This window comes from Pituophis catenifer, unplaced genomic scaffold, assembly GCF_029215685.1.
Source record: "Pituophis catenifer annectens isolate HBS135680 unplaced genomic scaffold, rPitCat1.0.hap2 SCAF_2, whole genome shotgun sequence".
Taxonomy (NCBI): Eukaryota; Metazoa; Chordata; class Lepidosauria; order Squamata; family Colubridae; genus Pituophis; species Pituophis catenifer.
Genome location: NW_027256882.1, coordinates 148,266,611 through 148,286,552, shown reverse-complemented (window position 1 = coordinate 148,286,552; position 19,942 = coordinate 148,266,611). Strand labels below are relative to the sequence as shown.

Below are 19,942 nucleotides of genomic sequence, written 5' to 3'. Positions count from 1 at the left end.
TAGTGTAATAATACAGAAATATCAAGATGTTATTCATGTCACTATTCAAAGCAATATTTGGAACCATGGTGTCCTTTCCTTTCATTGTTGGACTGGAAATATATATATATATTTATACGGCTATTAGTTTTAAAAAAGATTTCTGAATTTGTTAGTCTAAGCACCTTGACATTTTTGTAATATAATCTTTTAAAGAAAATTATTTTGTTTTCTTAGCTCTTTGTAAGACAAATGTTACTAAATACAGTACTGTGAAATCAGTTTCTAAATCATTAAATACTAGCAATTTTAATGCATGGCTTCCTTTTCATCAAAACAAAGATACTCATCAGTTTTCAATGATTTCAAGGATTTGGGGGATGAAATGTAAATGGTGTAGCAGTTATAAGCAACATTTTGATTTCAGGAACTTTTTACAGACTTAGAAATGATTGCGGACCTCAAAGAGTTTTGGAGCTATTTTATTTGAGCTCCAGAATTATTTTATTTGACTTTGCAACCCCTTGAAAGGGTCTTGGGGATTCTAAGGGACTGGAGACCATATCTTGAGAATCACTGGCCTACATTTTCCATTTGTATCTTCATATATATCAAGACTTTATTGTGAAACAAAAGATTTAATTACATATAGTTCTTGCTTCATAATCAGCCACTTAGTGACGGACTCCTCCAAAAGGTATTTGCGACTCAATTTTGCAGTTTTGACAACTGCTTGCACATAACACAGCCTGTGTGTATGGTCATGCAATCACATTTTGGGCACTTGGCAACTGGTTTATTTATTTATTATTTATTTATTTATTAATTCAATTTATATGCCGCCCCTCTCTGAAGACTCAGGGCGTTTTACATTTATGGCTGGCTGTAGTGTCCTGTAGTCACATGGCTCCAATGTTTTTTAATGTTTTTGCCAGTTTCCAGCACTTACTTTTGGATTCTGACAAAACAAAACAAAACAAAAAAAATTACTGCAAAAAAAAAAGGTCATTAAATCGATGCAGCTACATGGGGACCTGCTTAATGACACCTTAACCATGATTCCGGGCTTAATTAGTCATAAATTGAAGATTTACCTATATTTGTCTTTTGCTACAAATGGCAAATACTTTCAATCAAAGCTTATTGGATGTTCTTGCTTACATCCAAGAATATGTGATTCAGTAGAGATACAGGGATCAGGATGTTCTTTGCAAATCTCAAGTCCTGAATTCTATCCAGGAGACTTGTGAAAATGTAAATTGTTATGAAGGTGAGTCCCACTGAACTATGAAAATGTGCGACCTGTAGGTCTACTACTATTGTACCAATTCATAAGTCTTGGTCTAAATAGTTCTCAAGTCCTCCAAATGCATTATTCCACAACTTTGAGATGATGTCCCAGTCAATTACTCACCTGCTAAGGCTAATAATGGATTAGTTGTCTGAGTTTACCTTCACCTATCCCAGAATCTTAACCACAATACCACATTCTCTCTGGTAAATCATGTGAAATCATAGGGTGATCTGTTGTTTTAAGAGAATAAACTGTGTCAAATATTCCAATCACATGATCATCTTTGAGTCTGAAGGGTCCTTCCTTCTAAACAGTTACCACTAGCATAAAGCTTCACAACAGGTTTGTGGAAGTGAATCAGATCTCAAAAGATCTATGGACCACAAAAAGGGAGTTATGAAAGCTTATTGGGCAAGAAAAAAAAAATCTATAGGTAGCATATAAATGAAGAATGTGCAATAGCACCATTCTTCCCAGGAATGGTGATCCAACAAAAAATACTTAAGAACATCATCAAGAATCTTAGGGTAATCACAGAGGTCTGCAACACACTCTTCTGTGGCACCAGTAGTCAGAAGTCCACAATAAGGAACATTGAAGAAGAGTGTGCATAGAGATATTTAGGAGAGAACGTGCTCTCCAGAAACCAGATTGCCATTCATACCAATCTTGTCAAAGCATTTGAATGATTCAGTAGGCGGTTGGATGAATGTTCTGCAGGCTAAGAGTGGAAGATTTTGGTTTTTGACTGGAGAAAGCAAGCCACCGTGGGGCATGATAGTGGGATATTATGGCTTGGAGCTCCTTTGCATTCTTAGAACTTGGAAAAGCTCACTAAGGGCTTTACAAAGGATTCTTGTTAAATCTTGTTTGAAAGATTTTGAGAAGGGACACAGAAAAAATGAAAATCTGGCCAATTTGAAGGGACTAAAGATTTAAGATTGTTAAGTAAAAGGAAGAAATATAAAGTTGGTTTATTTCATTAATGTTAAAATAGATAACATTATTCCTAATAACTCTTAATGGACTTTTGCTGACCAGGCCTGAACAAGGAGACTTTAAAGATTTGTCTATAGATATGAGTCATAGAAAAAAAGAACATTTGTTATATGCGCATTTGCTGTATGTCAAGATAAGATTGTTGATGCTGTTATTAAAATGGTTTATTCCAGTATTTGTGTTGAAGGGGGAATATTTCTTTGTTCTTTTACTGGTTTTTTTCCTTCTTTTATGCACTATTTTTTTTAAAGTTTGTATTAGTACTTATCTTTTTAACTGTAACGTCCCATAGAATCGTTTTTTAAAAAGGTCTTCCAACTTATTCAGCTTTTCATTTTGACGTAGCAGAATCGGTGCTGCTGACAGTTACGAAAAATCGTAGTAAGGCCACAAAAGGCTCCGTCTCATTCACGGGGGAGGGGGGGGGAAGGCCCTTGATTTACCATTTCGCTCCCCGGACAGAAAAGACTTAGAAGCGGATTTTGCTCCGCGCCCTACTCGCTTCGTTCCCTTTCGGCTGCGGGGAAAGGACGAGTTCAGATGATGAAAGAGGGGCCGCGGTCTCCCTAATACTTTCCTCCCCCCCAGTTGCTCCCAGGGATCTACCGTTGTGGCTACCCTTTCTTTTTAATGCTATTCGGAGGACTGACCGACCCGCCGCCTGGTCTCCAGCTTGAGCGGGGGGGGGGGGGGGTTGGACTAGATGACCTTTAAGGTCCCTTCCAACTCTGTTAATTTGTTAAAGGGCCGCGGGACGCCGGGAAGGCGCCTCGGCAGTCTGATCCTCGAACACCAACGAGCAGCTCCCAGGAGGGAAAGCGGGATTTATCCCCCACCCTCCACCCCGTCTTTTCTGCGGCGCAGCAGCATCTCGCCGGCTGTACGACTCTTGTGGGCGTTACTCAGAAGCAGCACGTCCCGCTGAGAGCAGAGAACCTGCGACTTCAGCAACAACGCTTCCGGGGCTCGGGCAGACTCGGCTCTGGCCACGCCCCCCACATGATTTCCCGTTCCTAGAATTCCACCTCGCCCGGCCTCAATTTGGGGGGGGGGAGGGTGTCAAGGTTCATAGGACTCCCGGAAGTAACTTTTTTTCCCTCCTCCTTGTGCCATTCAAATTCCTCGTGGCTTCTAATTGGCTCCCGGAGATTGTGAGCTCTCCGATTGGGCAAAGAAAGTTCGGTGCACGTCTACCTACCTTCCCGTCAATTCGGCCTCTCGCTAGGAGGTATGAAGGACATGTGATCTGCGATTGGGCAATATCAGCTACAGAGCGAGCTGTGATTGGTTGGCCCCGCCGGACGGCTCCGCCCCTCTTAGGTCACCTTATTTGTTGTTTATGAAACCTCTCGAATCGGCAACCTTTCTACTGGCTGGTTTACTCGTCCATTAAAACCCCAATTGTCTTTTCTATTGGCTGGGAAGCTTTTTAACTCGCCATTCCGCCTCCTTCGCTGCATTGGTGCTTAGAGCTGCTTGCCCGTCCTTCCCTTCGCGGAGTTCCAATTAGCTAGATGAGGCAAGGGTGCGGTTTCCCGTCAGGCGATTGGTCGAGAGCACGTTCTAGCGCCCCAGGTGCCTAGCGGCCATTGGTTTAGAACGCAGCCTAACTCCGCCTTCCGGCACAGAGTTGGGTTTGGTTGAGGTAGTTTGTTTGTGTGCGAAACAGTCGAGGGCCGCGAAGTGGGGGGTGCCAGTGCCGTCTCAGGTACCTGTGTGGGGGCTCTTAGGCCGCGCCGGATTGTCCGGTGGCTTCTCGGCGGATCGTTTTGGCTCCCTGGGAAGTGGCTCCCTGAGACCGCAGTGGCTTGACTACGCGGGGGCTACAGGATGGACTTGGGCCCTTCGTCCCGGCAGCGGGGGGAGCAAGAGGAGGGGAGTGGGCTTGGCTAGCGAGTCCTTCTGACGGGGCGGCCTTGTGGCTGTGGGGGAGAGACGCGGGGGGAGGGGGGGGACGGAGGTTAATTGGAGGCCCTGGCCTGGCGGGTCTTGTGGAGGTGGGCCTGCCCCTTTTCCAACCGGCTACCAACTTGGGAGGGATGGATACGTGCCACACGGAGGGTGGTGGCCAGGAAAAGCCCGAAGTGGGGCGAAGCGAAAGGCCTGGACGGTGCCGAGCCTGAGGGGTGAAGGACGTTGGTTAACGTTAGAATTGGGCTAGGAGGCCGAGTTTGAAGCGGGGTCGCCGGGCCGCGAGCGTCGTAAGGGAACGTACGCGTCGGAATGGCGACTCTTGGCTCTACCGGGCGATGTTTGTGTGTGGCCTTTCTGACGTAGGGAACCGACCGGGCCGAGTTACGAAGACTTGCTGCTTCGGTGGAAATGCTGGCGGCGGCAGGGGGTGGGGTGGAGATCGGAATAATAAAACGGGCCCTAGTGAGGAGTTCAGGGCTTATTAATCGATCCGTAGTTGAGAGAGAGAAACTCTGCGGAAGGGGATCGCTCTCGTACCGTAGTCGGCTCGATATCGTTAAGCTTGCCTTGGTTTTAAAGAGGTTAGGAATTGCTAGTGGGGAATAGATTGCATGCTTACTCGTTAGTGAAATCTGGTTGGCGTAGGAGGGACCCATCAAAGCTTCCTAGCCTGCCTTCTTGGCGTTGGGAAAGCAGAACTTTGTACTACCGCGATAGCCGGTGAACTTAACAGTTGTTTTAACATTTTGCTAGCTGTTGTACGATCCGAGCTTGGTTGCCTGACTTGTTAAACGCTTTCTTTGCCCGTTTGTCTTTCTGTTGAAAGATTTATGTTTTCTCATAGCACTGAATTCCCCCCTCCCCCACCCCTTCCATGGGTTTCTTGATCAATTATGGTTTCTTTCTTAAATGTAAGTCACCTAGGAGGGGCAAATGGTTTTGCCCTTTCGAAGAAGATTTACCGATTAGCATGGTCAGCAATCACAGAGTGTCTGTGATTCGGCTTAAATTTATGGTAATAGATAGGCATGTGTGATGCTTTTTACTAATCCTTGTAATTAAGCTCTGAAAGGCATATTGAGGCTTCATGGATGCTTTAAGGTTCTTTTTCCTTAAAGTTGTACTCCATTAAAAATGCATTTGATGTGGGAAAGCTGCCCAGAAAACTAAAGGGAAGAGGCAAGGAGCGCAGATGTTCCTTATTAAATCAGTATGAGAAATAGACTTAAGCCAAGATGCAGTGCTTAATGTATCCTACATCCAAAAGACACTATTTGATAGCTGATGGAAATGCATTGATACCAAGCTTAAAACTAAGATGTGTGCAGTTATGAAGAATAAGTGAATGAATTTCGATATACTTTATTATGGCTTATTTAAGAATTGTGATTTCCTAGATTGATTTATCCTGAATCCACACAGGTATAGTAGATATTATGAAGGATACACTCTTGAAGTTTAGCAGTAAACTTTTATGTTGTTTAATGGTGAGAAACTTTCTTTTAATCTTCACAAAATTTCTCTAGTTTTATCATTATTGTTCTTAGCCATTGTTGCAACTTTTTTTGTTAAGCAGGGAAGTGATTTTTCTAAGATCTTGATGAGATGAGAGTATTATCAGTATAACTGAGATCAAAGAATGTATACGAGAATAAATGTGTATTTACAAGACCTGACTAAAATGATAAATTAGTGTAGAGGTGCATTACTATTACTTAAGATTGATGGTGAGTGGACTCATGGATCCAAATTTTTGGCCAGTACTGTGTCTTCCATTTTCAGTTTGACACTGCACTTGTCTTTTTCCTCCATTAAAATTATAATTTTAAAGTTATATTTAGATTCTTAGATTACATATTTGGTTTCAAATTTCATCCTTCCATTTTTGTCTGTATATTTAGTTCTTTCTTTGCAAAAGAACTGTCTTCCTACTGTCTATAGGTGTGCATTTGCTTACGAGCTCTAAAAATGCCCCATCACTAGTTTTGCATAATAGTATTTTTTACTGATAACAAATCTCTTTCCCATTGTGGAAAATAGTGCTTTTAATGTCACTTTATATGACATACACCTTGGAATCTAAAAACTAGAAGCTCTTCATCTTGGAAACACATCCTTCTTTTTTTTGTTACAAAGGTAAACTGGGTAATTTGCTAATTGTATGCTAATACTGATCACAAGAAAGAAATTAAAAGCTTTAATGGATTTTACGGTTATGCTTTAAGTGTTATATGTAGTAAGGGAAAGTTATCTTCATAATTTGCTTTTAAGCTTTCTCTGAGTATAAATTGAATTTAGAATGCAGACTGACCTTGGGGTCTGTATCATTCCTTACTGATATTAGGAGACTAGGGTTCCTTCTCCTGGTTGGCCTGTATAGTATAATCAGACAACTTCTTGACTTGAGCTATTTGAAAGTGAAGTATTTTGTCTTAATCTGTGTGAAAAGATAATGGTAGTTTTTGTTGGTAAGGAGCTCTCTAACTGTAAAGTATTGGGTATATTTGCAATTCGTAATTCCTGCTAGGATTTAATAACCCTTGTATTTTCTTTCTTCTTTGTATATTAATTTGTTTTATTTTTTATCTCTTGTCAGCAAAGAGGCAACCTAATATTGAATCCGTTTTTAAATAATATGAGCTCTGTGTACAATGAGTTCCATGAACATGAAGTAGCCTTTCTGTTTAGGTTTGCAACATGAATCTGGATAGTGGTTCTCTCTTGATCAGGATATAAGGAAAGAACCTACTTAAAAAAAGGTAGGGGCTAATCATTTTAGGACTGTGGTATAACAAGTATTATTTTGAACTTCTTGAAAGCAATGTAAATATTGGAGTAGTAGCAACATTTGCTTGCTATTATCAGCTCTTCTTAGAAAATGAGGTATTGCTTTTAGGGGTCACTTGCAAAGGTGGAATGTATTTTTATATAGATTCTCTCATACTAACAGACTTAATGTTACTAAGGAGTTCATCCAAATGGGAAAGAGAACCAATTACAGTGGTAGGTTGAATGTTCAAGCAGTTGGAAACAGTCTCAGATTCTCTCTAGCTTGTCAAAATTCAACAATATAGAACTTAAGTGGTAGAAAAGATGTCCAAGGAACTGCACAGTAATAATTTTATTGAACTGAAGGCCAGCAAATGTAATTGAATACTTTAATTAGATATTTTTAGTGTTATCAACTTCAACTTCTTGAAATCAAACATTTCCTTTTTAAGAACTTTTTAAATTCCTTTTTAATGTGTAGCATGTATGCTACCAGATCTTTTTATTATCCCTGTTTTATGCACATCACCTATATACATGCTACTTGCATATTGTACTACTTACCTATATATGACTCTTACATAACTTTACTAACTGAGCAGGTCTGCTTAGGCAATTAAAGGGAAATTGTGCCTTAGGATGGAGAGGCATATATAATCATATACATGGATAAATATTTACAAAGGTGAATGTTCTTGATTTCAGGCAGAAAAGGGTCATTTTTCTTTAGAATAAAAGAAGGTGGCATGTTTATACATAGTGGTTTGAAATTAATGACAGTTTGTGTTAGCTAGAGTTCTCCAGTGTATTTGCTGCTTTAATGCACACTAAACAATTGCTTGTCTACCTTGTCAATTCAGTTAGGTCTAGCTAGTGTGGAGATACGCTACTCCTGTAAACTGAGAAAAATATTAATGTTAATGCTGAATAGGTACTCTACAAGATATCCTTGCATATAATCAGATCTTTAAAGAATATATTGCAAATATTGTTAGGGAGTCATTTTTTAAATTAAAAATGACATATCTGATGGTTCATTTCATATTGCCACAATTTTGCTAACAGATCAGTGAAATAGGCTTTGCGATTCCTAAAATGAAGAGTCTGAGGTAATAACTCAACCACTTTCTGCATCTAGTTCTTAAGCTCTAATATAATATACACATCAAACGTCAGTTTCCCATCTTGCTGTGTTAGTATGTAAAGACTCTCAAGCTAGGACAATGATTTCAAATCATCTAGATTTGTCCTTGAATATATGTTGGCATATATATAGTGGAAATATAGCTAGTTGCAAGTGTTAAAATATATATTTCTGCTTAAGATAGAGGAAAGTTCATCTTCAGGACAAAGTCCATCACTTATTGGACCTGAAATTAGGAGACTCAATTACTTATTATTCTAATCACTTAGCATGTTTTTGCCTAGCCTTTAGAGAAGCATATATAATAAAACAATAGTGTGGATTATATTTCTGTAGGACCTCTTTGTGAAAAATCCAATCTTCATTACTTGAACAATGTATTCAATGTACTAAACTTTGCAAAGAGTCCAAGGTTACCAGGGTGGGAATTTCTATGGGAATTCAAGCACAATTTTCCATACTTAGTATATCTAAAATGTTCTTAGTTTCAGCACCTCAAAACTAACTTGTTTAGCTGTAAATAAAGCTCAAAACTTCATACCCAAGAGGTAGATTGTAAAATGGTCTCAACCTCAGTTATTTCAATATCTTAATGGTGGTTAAATGTATTTTCAGAATAGAATTTATAAAAGGAAGGATTTCTGAAAAGAAGGCCATTCTGATTTACGTTTTGGATGTAGTAGTAGCAACTGGTATCAAGATAGTAAAAGAAAGATTTACTTTTAACAAACACATGCACAAATGGTTAATAGGTTTAACTCATTAATACTGGCAAAAGTAAATGCTTGTTCCTTCTTAATTAATGCTCCATACATAAAAAATCATTACTATCCATGTTGTGTCCAGTTTACCACATTATCTTCTGTATCTTTGCTGTCCAAAGGTTAGAGTTTCTTTGCTAAATTTCTTTACTCTGTGTCCAAGGAGGGTTTCTCTTCCTGCAGAAAATTGCCTAATATATATAGTTCAGAAAGGACCTTCACTGGAGCAAGATAGGAAGTGTTAATCTTATTTTTTCCAGTTCTAAATTAGTCAGAAGGAAATACAAGTTGTTCAGAAGAACACTCTGCCAGGTTTTGAGTGAGTTGCAGAAAAATCAGAGTGGACTCGTGAACTACTGCTGACAGTAGTGGTTTGTTAAAACAGTGGTTTTGAATTGAAATAATAATGACACACCACTTCCAGTGTAACAGAAAAGATATGAATCTTGTTTTGACAAATCTCTACAAACTTGTATTCAGCTAAATTATGGATTATATATATGAGTGAAATGATAGGTGAGTTGTCTTCATAAAAATGGAATAAAATAATCTTAAGGACAGAATTATTTAGGCATATAAAATTGATGAGTTGAACATTAGTCTAGTATTATTATGAAAATATTTTTCCCAGGAAGTCCAAGGTTAAAAATGTTGATCTTAAAGACAATTCCTTCTTTGAGTCAAACCTCTGAAGCTGCATAATGCTTTCATGAATGTCATGAAATAGTGCATGCGTTTTTAATAGAGTATATAGTCTGTTTTCAATGGGTCATGGAAGCATTGTGTGGCTTCAGAGATTCATCGGCTCAAGGAAGGAGAATGCTATCCACCATTTTGAGTCAGATTACTTTGCCTTTAGAATGGTAAAAGATTGAATCCCAGTGGTTGAATTGGGGCTCTCCTTGCTGGAAGCCTCTTCCCTCTAACTCAGTTTTAAGTATGAAACTTAAAATTGTAAACAACTTAGTTGCTGTACTGAGCATCCCTGATGTGCAAAAATACAACTACAATAACCTGTTTCAACTTAAATAACAAATTTTGGCTTAAAGACGGAGCTAGGGAACAGAACTTGTTGGACTGTCTGTAGAACCTACCCAGATCTTTAAACACTGTATCTGAAAAAACCTTTATTTCCTACGAATTAAATTTTAATCACAAGGGACCAAGGGAAGTGATCTAGAACCATTTGTTGTTAACTGAAGCAACCATAATCAAATCTATCATTATATTTTAAATATTGTATGCTACCTTTCTAGGGAAAAGCCATCAGTGGAATCTCTAAACATAAGAATCTCATGGCTAACAAAGGAGCTATAATCAAAGACTCCAGTTTAGTTCTAACATTGGCTGTGTAGAATTATAAAATGACTCAAAAAATAACATTCTTTGTAAATAATGAACATAAATAATGAATAATGGCTGGTGAACATATCTCCCAAGACAAATGAAACTTAATTCTGGACTTCTTCTTATACAAGCTTACAAAAAACTAGAAGCTTTAGCATTTGGTGGATAAGTTAAAATGCTTGACTTTTCCATTATCAGCCATCTTAGATGTATAGTATAGGAATCTAGTGTACATCTAATGTAGAATGAAGAGTGAAATCAGAATCAATTTTACATTATATAAGGGAAAAAATTCCAAGGAACTACTAGCAATTTCAGCTTTTTTTCTGCATTCAAATAGTTAATCGTCATTAGGAATTCCAACAAAGAAAAGGGCAGAAATAATCCTATGTCGTACATGATAATTTCTTTACTTGCTTTCTGCTTTTTATTTATTAGTGTTAATTTATTTAGTAGTGTTTTGCTTCAGAAGCAAAACTAATCATTTTAACGATAAATTTCCATTTGCCCAGTGTCTTTCAAAGATATCAAATCTTTGATTCTCCTTGCTTTTAGTCTGACATTCCTTTTAATTCTGATTGCTAATGATAAGATTGGTGATGTCACCCGCTGCTGAATTGTCTTTGAGTGACGTGCTAATTTCCTGTGTTTCCACACTTTTAGAATCGGGATGATTAATAGCACAAACCACAGAGACTATTTTCATCCGGTATTAACAGAGAAGGGTGGATAATTCAGTGCCCAACCAACTTCAGAAAGGCTTTGCTTCCATAAGTCAACGTGTTCTGCTTCCCTGGATAATACAGAGATATCATAACCCAAGAAGCTGGGTAACTTATGGTGAAAAATCAAGGCAGTGCAAGCTTTTGGGTTGTATGAAAGATATGACATCACATTTGATGCCAAATAAATTTCATATAGGATAAATTGGATGAACTATTGAAAGATCTATCAGTAGTCCTTGACTTATGACCAGTTGCATAATGACCGTTCAAAGTTACAACATTCAAAAATTATGACTTCTTGAAGTTATGACTACACACCACTACCTGACGACACTCCCCCCCATGGTCACGTGATTGCATTTTTAAAATATATTTTTTATTTTATAACATAAGAATTCCATATTTAGTTAAACTGTTGTCTGAGCACAAATATTTTTAGGAAATAAAGTGTTTACAACAATATTCATTACATTGGTATTAGTTCAATAATAATAACAAACCTCCCTTGTATCATTAGTCCTTTTCTTATATCTACATGTTTCTAACTTCTGTTTTTATTGGCTAGCCATTGATAAAATAAGTCTTATGTCAAAAAGTATTCAGTTTCTTCCTTTTCCTTAACTGTAAGTGTTAGTCTATCCATTTCTGCACATTCTAATATTTTTTTAATCACATTTTCATCTGTAGGGATCTCTTCACTTTTCCATTGTTGTGCAAATACAATTCTAGCTGCAGTTAATACATGTAAATTCAAATATGTATTCCCCTTGTTATACTTATCCGGTAAAATGCCCAACAAAAATATTTCTGATTTTAAATCTATATGTTGCTTTATCATTTTTTCCAACTGTGTGTATTTTTATCCAATTTTTTTTTTTTTTTTGCTTTTGGGGATGTCCACCACATATGATAATACGAACCAGGTATCTGATGACATTTCCAACATTTAGTGGACATGTCCTTAAACATCTTTGCCAACCTTGTGGGTGAAAAATGCCATCTATAAAACATTTTATAAAGATTTTCTTTATATGCAGTTGACATCGTTAATTTATAATTCCTAATCCCTATTCCTGTGATTTTGCATTTTGAGTGCTTAGCAAGCAACCTGCAATTAATGAGCTGTTGTGGCGCAGTGGTTAGAGTGCAGTACTTCAGGCTACTTCTGCTGACTGCTGGCTGCAGTTCGGCAGTTCAATTCTCACTTGTTCAAGGTTGACTCAGCCTTCCATCCTTCTGAGGTGAGTAAAATGAGGACTCAAGATTGTTGGGGGCAATAGGCTGACTCTATAAACCGCTTAGAGAGAGCTGTAAGCACTGTGAAGCGGTATATAAGTCTTATTGCTATGACCGATTATAGTGTGGTCATGTGATTGCTTGTTGTGAAAGTTTTTTACTATTTTCTAGCAAAACAATATGCATTGGATAAGCTGTATTCAGATTTATGACCATGTTTAATGACTGCAGATTCACTTATAAATATGGTTATACAATTGAATCTGGTCATGTGTCTTATGACAACAATGACTTATCACCAAAATTCTGGGCTCAATTATAAGTTGAGGACTACCTATAAAACATATTGTGAAAATAAATGAGCGCTGAATTATAAAATAAATATTTGAAGAAAGATTGAAATGTGAGAAAAGGAATGGATAAAAGAGATGATTGATGGAATCCTTAAAAACAAATATGAGAAGTTCAAAGAAAAGTCAGTCTATGAAATATTGCATAGATATACTGGAACCAAGGTTAGAAAAGTATGGTGAGGTATAGTGAATCATGCCAGTGTCAAATAAATCTAGTCAGATTTTTTCTTCTTTCCTGTTTTTTCTTTGCCTTACTGCTTATTTTTTCCCCTACATAAATAAGGTTGCTTATCCCAAAAGGGATGAATATACCTATGTCATTATTAATTCAGTTATTTGTCCAGCCAATATGTTTATACATGGGTGTTTGAAATATTAATCTTTATACTGAGTTTTCATTTCAGCCTGTACCTTGCCTCTAACTGGAATGTAGCTGATAAATTCTTGTTATTCTGGCTTGTAGTCAGTATGTAATAGCTTTGCACAGTTAGTAACAACGTTTCTAATCAGATCACCTCTAAAAATGCCTGATTAAATTACCTAGAAGGCATTTTGATGCCTGTTGCAGCAGATATAGCAAAGTCTCAAGGCAAAATATGCTAGTCCTGTGTTTCTGCTGAATAAGAAAATGGACTTTGACTTTGCTATAAGGATGACTGTTAAAAAAAAAAAAGACTTCCTAAAATAATTTCTAGGAAAGATTTCAGAACAGAAACCATTCTGGCAGTTTCTTCTATTTCTTTGAGATATTTCTGGTAAAGAAATACTGCCACAATACTTTTAATTAAAGTATTTTAATTTAATTAATACCAAATAAGTTATTTTACAATATTTTTGTGGAATGATATAATTTACCTTTAATATCTAACCTGTAACACTGTCAAATGGAAGCAAATTGGATGAACTCCTGTGTGCTATAATTTTTTTTTCTAACATTTAAGTAATGATTCTATACAGTAGGTTCATACTGTGACCATAAGTGAACTGCTAGATAAGTCAGACAAGTCTAGGAATATTTTGGAAAATTTAAGTGATTGCAGCATAACGTGTCCGCCAGTTTGTGCTAGAATAGACTAGACTATGCTATCAGCTATCTGAAGCTTGTCTAAGAAGTATGGTGCCAACACCTTCATTTTTCAGCTGTTTTATACTTAAATGTAGGTCTTAAAAAAGATTTAGCTGTATTTAAAGTTACTGGATGACATCTAATAGTTTACCTGACCCTAAGACTATGGAACTCTTTCAAAAGTTCTTTTTCACATCATGCTGAAGTGCATACAAACCAGCTGTCTCCAAAAGTTAAACTAATTGGACTTTTTTCCAGGTTTGTATGGATGCTTAGAAAGCTACACCTGACTGTCTTGGCATGTGCATCCATACATTGCTGATTTGTTTTTTGTTCAGTAAATTCTACCCCTGCTTGCATTTGATGCGCATATAGTTTGGCCTCCTTCAATCTGATTCTCTTAATATGTTGAATGACAGCCCACTTAATTCTTGGTTGTCATGCCCAAGATTTATATTGGTTCTATGCATTAGACTAGCTTAGAAACCAGGAGACTGTGAACTCTAGTTTCATCTAAGACATGAAAGCCGGCTGGGTGACCTTGGGCCAGTCACTCTCAACCCAACCCACCTCACAGGATGGTTGTAGTGTGGAAAATAGGAGGAGGAAAGAGTATTAGGTATGTTCACCACCTTGAGTTATTTATAAAGTAATAGATGGATTATAATGTAATAATATAATAATCTATATAGAATGCACTGATTTGACCAGAGTAAGCTAAGAATACCATTGATAATTACTGAATCCCATCAAAGATCAATCTAGTCCAGCAATGTGGCCAATCAGAAGCCTGTGTCAAGCGCACAAAATGAATGTGAAAATTGGAATGCTTCTATCCATAATTTGTGTTTGCTAAAAGGGCTTCCAAATAAAGTGCATTTATTTGTGGCCTGCAAAGAAAACTACTATAAAATTACATATTAGGGTTTTTTGTCAGTTGTAATGTCAGCAGTTTTTTGACAATGCTTGAATATTGTATTGGGTTTGATCTCCACTTTTAGATTAATCTCATAGTAACAGGCTTTCCACATTATGCTATGTATAATTTTAATAAATTATAACAGTGAGTTTATGCCACACTCTATACAAGAATAGAGCTTAATGCACTGTATGAATCAGGCCACAATTGCAAAAACAAAGCTACATGAGTAATTTCCTTTAAAAAACATTAAGAGTTTTGATTACGTTACGTTAAAAACTAATACAAACTAAACTTGGAGAAAGAGAAGAAAAGAGAAAAATAAGTGCAAAAAAAGACAAAGAAAGGTATTATATAAAGTGATTTGAAATCTTCATCACAACAGAGATAAACAGACTTAATAACTTCTCACTCCCATAAAGTTAAACAGATATCTCTTTGTTCCATATGCCATCCTTTATCTATATCAAATCCATAAAACATCAAGTTTTCAATCCAGCAAAAAGTCCATACAGGATTGCAAGACCTAATAGTGTTATTTCAACCTTGATTAAATAAATCAACTCTTAACAGTAAATAAACTCTTTTATTGTTAACAGTCTTAATCTTTAACTCAATCAAATATAGTCGTAGGATTTTATTTCAATTCTTTTTTATCTCATCACCCAGATTTCTTCAAGGCTTTCACAAGCCTCTTTTGTAAATCCACTAAGAAGGCATTTTCCAAGTCATTTCTTGATTCATCATTTATATTTCCCCTTTCATTCTTACAACTGCGGTCAGTTTCTTTTATATATCCAGTAAAACATCATTTTCAATATCATTCGTTTCGCCTGTCATTTGTAGTTCCACTTTTGGTACTTTCTCTGTCTTGTTAGATAAGTTTTTCCCACATCTGTCATTCCTTCCTTAACTTCTTTTGGATATAGTCCATAGAAGCAGACATCATTACTGACAGTTTTGATATTGTAGTTAATAGTTTCTGGCTCCATTTTTCAAATATTTATTTTTAATATTTCCAATGTTATAATGTTTTGTTGCATGAGTAATTTCCTAAAATCTTAAAAGTCAGGAAATGTCTTAGTATTATTTTCAGTTGTCTGATGGTAATTGTACTTTTGTTTTGGCTTACAGTTTCCCCTTATATTATCTTACTGCTCCCAATGAAACTTTGGAATAAATTCTTAAATATTGGAGAACATACATCCAAACAGAATTTATCCACATTTCAAAATATGTACAGTATATTCTGCATTTTCAGAAGTCTTACACCAAACTACCATTATATTGCAAGTAGAATCTTGTTATTAGAAAATCTGAATTCATAATTGTTGGTAGATTTTCATTTCTTGACTGCACATCTCTATTCAAAGCACCTAGATCTCGGGTGTCAAACTCGCCGTGTCATGTTGCTGTCACATGATGTATCACAACGTTTTCCCCTTCATGGGAGGTGGGCGTGGCCTGCTTGTGATGCATCCGGCCTGTGTGCTGCCAGTTTGATATCCCTGATCTAGATGATATATGAAAGTTACTTATTGGCTGCATTCATGCATTGTGCTGAACTATGATTTGCAGAGCCAGGATCAGTCCTGCAGATAAGCAAAATAATAAACTTGTTCAGCCGGTTCCTAGTTCATTTTCCTCCTTTCTTTAGCTTTTTCCTGTCTTGTATTTCTGTGGGTTGCTTTGGTGGAGAACATATCTCAACCATAAGCCTTGAAGCCCATTTCTATTTTATTTCATATCTCAACTACAATCAATAACTGAACATTAAAACATGGTTTCAAGAATGAGATCATTGTCATAGAACAAGTTATGACTTCTTTGCTCCCATTCACATATACAAAGGAAAATGAACAACCCTCTGAAAATCTAAACACAATTTATACTGTAATCAGCATAGTGCTAAAACTTAATATGTTGTAAACCTAATGGGAATTCAGCCATTGTGCTTCATAAACCATTGTTTATCATCTAATACAATAAATAAGCTTACCAAAACTATGCTGTTGCTTAGAATTAATAACAACTTGATTGAGCACATAATCAGAAGTAAGTAAATATAAAAAAGCAATACATAAATAAAATTATATATTATCGATATATAATTTTAATATATACAGGTATATATCCTCGACTTACAACAGTTTATTTAGTGACTGTTTGGAGTTACAATAGTACAAAAGTTACTTATGGCCGTTTTTCACACTTTCAACCTTTGTAGCATCCCCATGATCACATGTTCAAAATTCAGATGCTTGACAACTGACTTATATTTATGACTATTGCTGTGTCCCAAGGTCATGTGATCCTCTTTTGCAACCTACTGACAAGCAAAATCAATGGGGAGGCCAGATTCACTTAACAACTGGGTTACTAATTTAACAACTGCAATGGTTCACTTAATAACTGGCAAGAAAGTTCGTAAAACGGGGCAAAACTCATTTAACAAATGTCTCACTTAACTGAAATTCTGGCTCCATTGTGGTTATAAGTTGAGGACTACCTGTATACTTGTATACAGAGAAAATTTAAGCCATTGTTGAACAGGCCTTAATGGTTGGTTTGAATAGTATGCTAAGTTATAGTGGGTGAATTTGTACAGCATACTGTGCCAGCATTTCTCAAAATGAACTGGGTCCAGCATTGCTTTGTAGAGCCAGAGACATACCTTTTTCTTGCCTCCTTGCTTCCATTCTGACAATAGAAAAAGAATTTACAAATAGCTTGAAATTTGATTGAAAAAAGATTGAAGAGATCAAAAAGGTAAAGAAAGCATGCAAGTAATAGATTAGTTTTCTTCTTACTAAACATTTCTTTCAATAATAGTTTCCTATACTTGTCATATTAGGAATTGCCTGGCCTTCGTAATTTTTAGTTTTCTCTTCAAGTGGACTCTAAAGAGCAGAAAGCAGAGAAGTTCTGTTCTAAATACATCTTGCATCATATGTACCGTATTTTTCGTATAAGACCCACCTATCTTTTACTTTTATTTTCATTTTCAGCATAGTTTGATTAGTACAAGGAAAAAAAAATCTGCTCCAGCAATTTACCTCTTTGCAGCAAGCAGCAGAGCCCTGCGCAAAACAGCTGAGAACAAATCAGCTGAGAGTCGGGAGGTGGATCCAATCAACTTGTGCTAATTAGACTGTGCTGAAGCTGAAAGGAGCTGTTTTTTCTTGCTGTTAGCTTGCAAAGAGGTAACTGCTGTGAGGCAGAGGCCAAAAGATGGGGGTGGTGGGCAGGGCTAAATTCGGTGTATAAGATGCACCTAAATTTTCACCCCCTTTTAGGGGGGAGAAAGGTGTGTCTTATACTCCGAAAAATACAGTAAATCATACCATAGAGTTCCCTGCAGTGTAGACATACTAAGATGCTAGTTGACTTACTGGGGGTCAGAAGTTCATTCCTGTTTTTTTTTCTAAGCTTTCATTATGATTTGGTTTCTTTTTCTGTTTGTGAATACAGAACAATAATAGAATTTAAAATAGAAAGAATTGGGCAGGTAGCAAGTTCAATTAATTTAATATGTGGTTATTTATGCCAAAGATAACAGTTTGTTCTGGGAAAAATGTATGTCTTAGTGGTGTCAGATGAATGCAGTGGGAAACTGGAGCTTCTTGATGGATTTTGAGGACTTTACAATTGTGATCTAATTTATTCTCAGATAATTCTCAAAAATGCTGTAATAATGAGGTCCCTAGGAATTTGCAAAGCTCAGTTTCTGTATATGTCATTAATTTTATTCCAATGCAAACATTAATCTTTAAATCAGATTGAGTATGGAGAAAAATTCGCCTGAAAAAAAAAAATGATGAAAAGTGATCTTTCTACATTAATGAAGTTTGCATAGACAGTTTGCCTATAAATCTTGGCCAGATTTCTAATAACACCGAGATGTTAAGCGCTGTTCTAATGTAATATTTGTCCGAGTTCAATGATGTAGTCCTTTAGGTCTTTCTCTGGTCATCACATGATGTGACAGACATTCCATGCCAAGAGCTGCTTGCTACACCTTAAGGAATGCAAGCAAGCAAGAGATCTGCATGAGTTGCTGACTCATTGATCACAGAGATTCAACACACACATGGTGGTGCTTTCTTTCTAGCTTTTACTATGGAAGGCTGATATTTTTAAAGGTTTGGTTTCTGCCGTGGTCCATTTGAAAAATAATTTGTTTCTTAAAGATTGGGCACTGGGACTTCAGAGTTTCGATTCCTATGTGTGGTGCTTAGGTAAAATACTAGCAAGAATCTAATCTGCTTTTTTGCTGAGTTAATTTTAATTGGCTCGGATGGTCTGGTCTGCTTATGGGCTAAACATTGTTACACATAAAACAAGGGAGAAAGAATAATATATCTGTGCTTGCAAGTTCTTTTATTTATTTTTATTTATTTTGGAAAATGTATACAGCTGTCTATTTGGTCATGGTGACTCTAGGCAGCTTGCAGTTGCTTTTTTCATTTCATACATGGAAAAACTAATCTGGTTATCTCAATGTCACTTAATTACATTGAAGTAATTTTGTTACTCAGTTCTCCCAACTCATCCTTAATATATTTGCACTAGAGCCAAATTCAAATCTTTCTGGTCCCCTTCACAGATTAAAACATTAATTAAACTATTTCTTATTTCAGAAGTCAGCTACTTGGTACTGGAAGAAATTGTCATCCTGTTTGAAGCAGGTGGGGCAAAAGATTCCTGCGTGTCAAACTCTGGTCAGCGGTGGTAGTTCTTTGCATTGGCTGGAGCACCCGTTGCTCTTGGAGTCTAGGCCATGACCAGCAGAGGAGCTGCCAGGCCGAATGGGCAGTCGCAAGCCAGCAAGATCTGCCAATTCAAGCTAGTACTGTTGGGTGAATCAGCGGTAGGCAAGTCCAGCCTGGTGCTGCGTTTTGTCAAGGGGCAGTTCCATGAATACCAAGAGAGCACCATTGGAGGTAAGGAGGCTTCTGCATGTAGTCTTTCTTTTTCCAAGGAGGAACATATATAGCTAAAACGTTAGATCACACCTGGGCATATTATGACGTGGGCAACACGCAGTCCATGAGGGATTCTAGTTCAGTCTGTGGCAGCGGGGTGGGGGAGAATGGGGCTTCAGGGTGGCGGTGAGGGGGCAGCAACGGAGTGGGATGACGAGCGGCAATGCCCCTCCACAACAGTTTTATCAGTTTCCCATGTGGGCCCTTGGAAAATTAATTGTCGACCCCTGGTTTAAATACTCCCTAGATCAGTGATGGCTAACCTTTTTGCCATCGCATGCCAGGAAGGGAGGGGTGGAGGATCGCACTCATGCGTGCCCACACCCATAATTATATGGGCCCCGTGTGTGCGACACACACACACACACACACACACACACACACACACACACACACACACACACACACATTGTTCCTGGCATGCAATGGCCTGGTAGGCCCGTTTTTCTCT

The 19,942-nt window shown here is 37.3% G+C and overlaps 1 protein-coding gene across 2 annotated transcripts in view; it reads left to right on the top strand.

Moving 5' to 3' along the window:
- Window positions 1-3,894: 3,894 nt before the first annotated feature.
- The window catches only part of RAB5B (RAB5B, member RAS oncogene family), a 28,746-nt gene continuing 12,698 nt past the window's right edge, over window positions 3,895-19,942 (top strand). The window contains exons 1-2 of one of the 2 annotated variants that reach the window (XM_070937753.1): window positions 3,895-3,917; window positions 19,147-19,449. In XM_070937753.1, the coding sequence (XP_070793854.1) occupies window positions 19,287-19,449 (163 nt within the window). In that variant the 5' untranslated portion in view covers window positions 3,895-3,917; window positions 19,147-19,286. The other variant, XM_070937752.1, reaches the window with a different exon arrangement.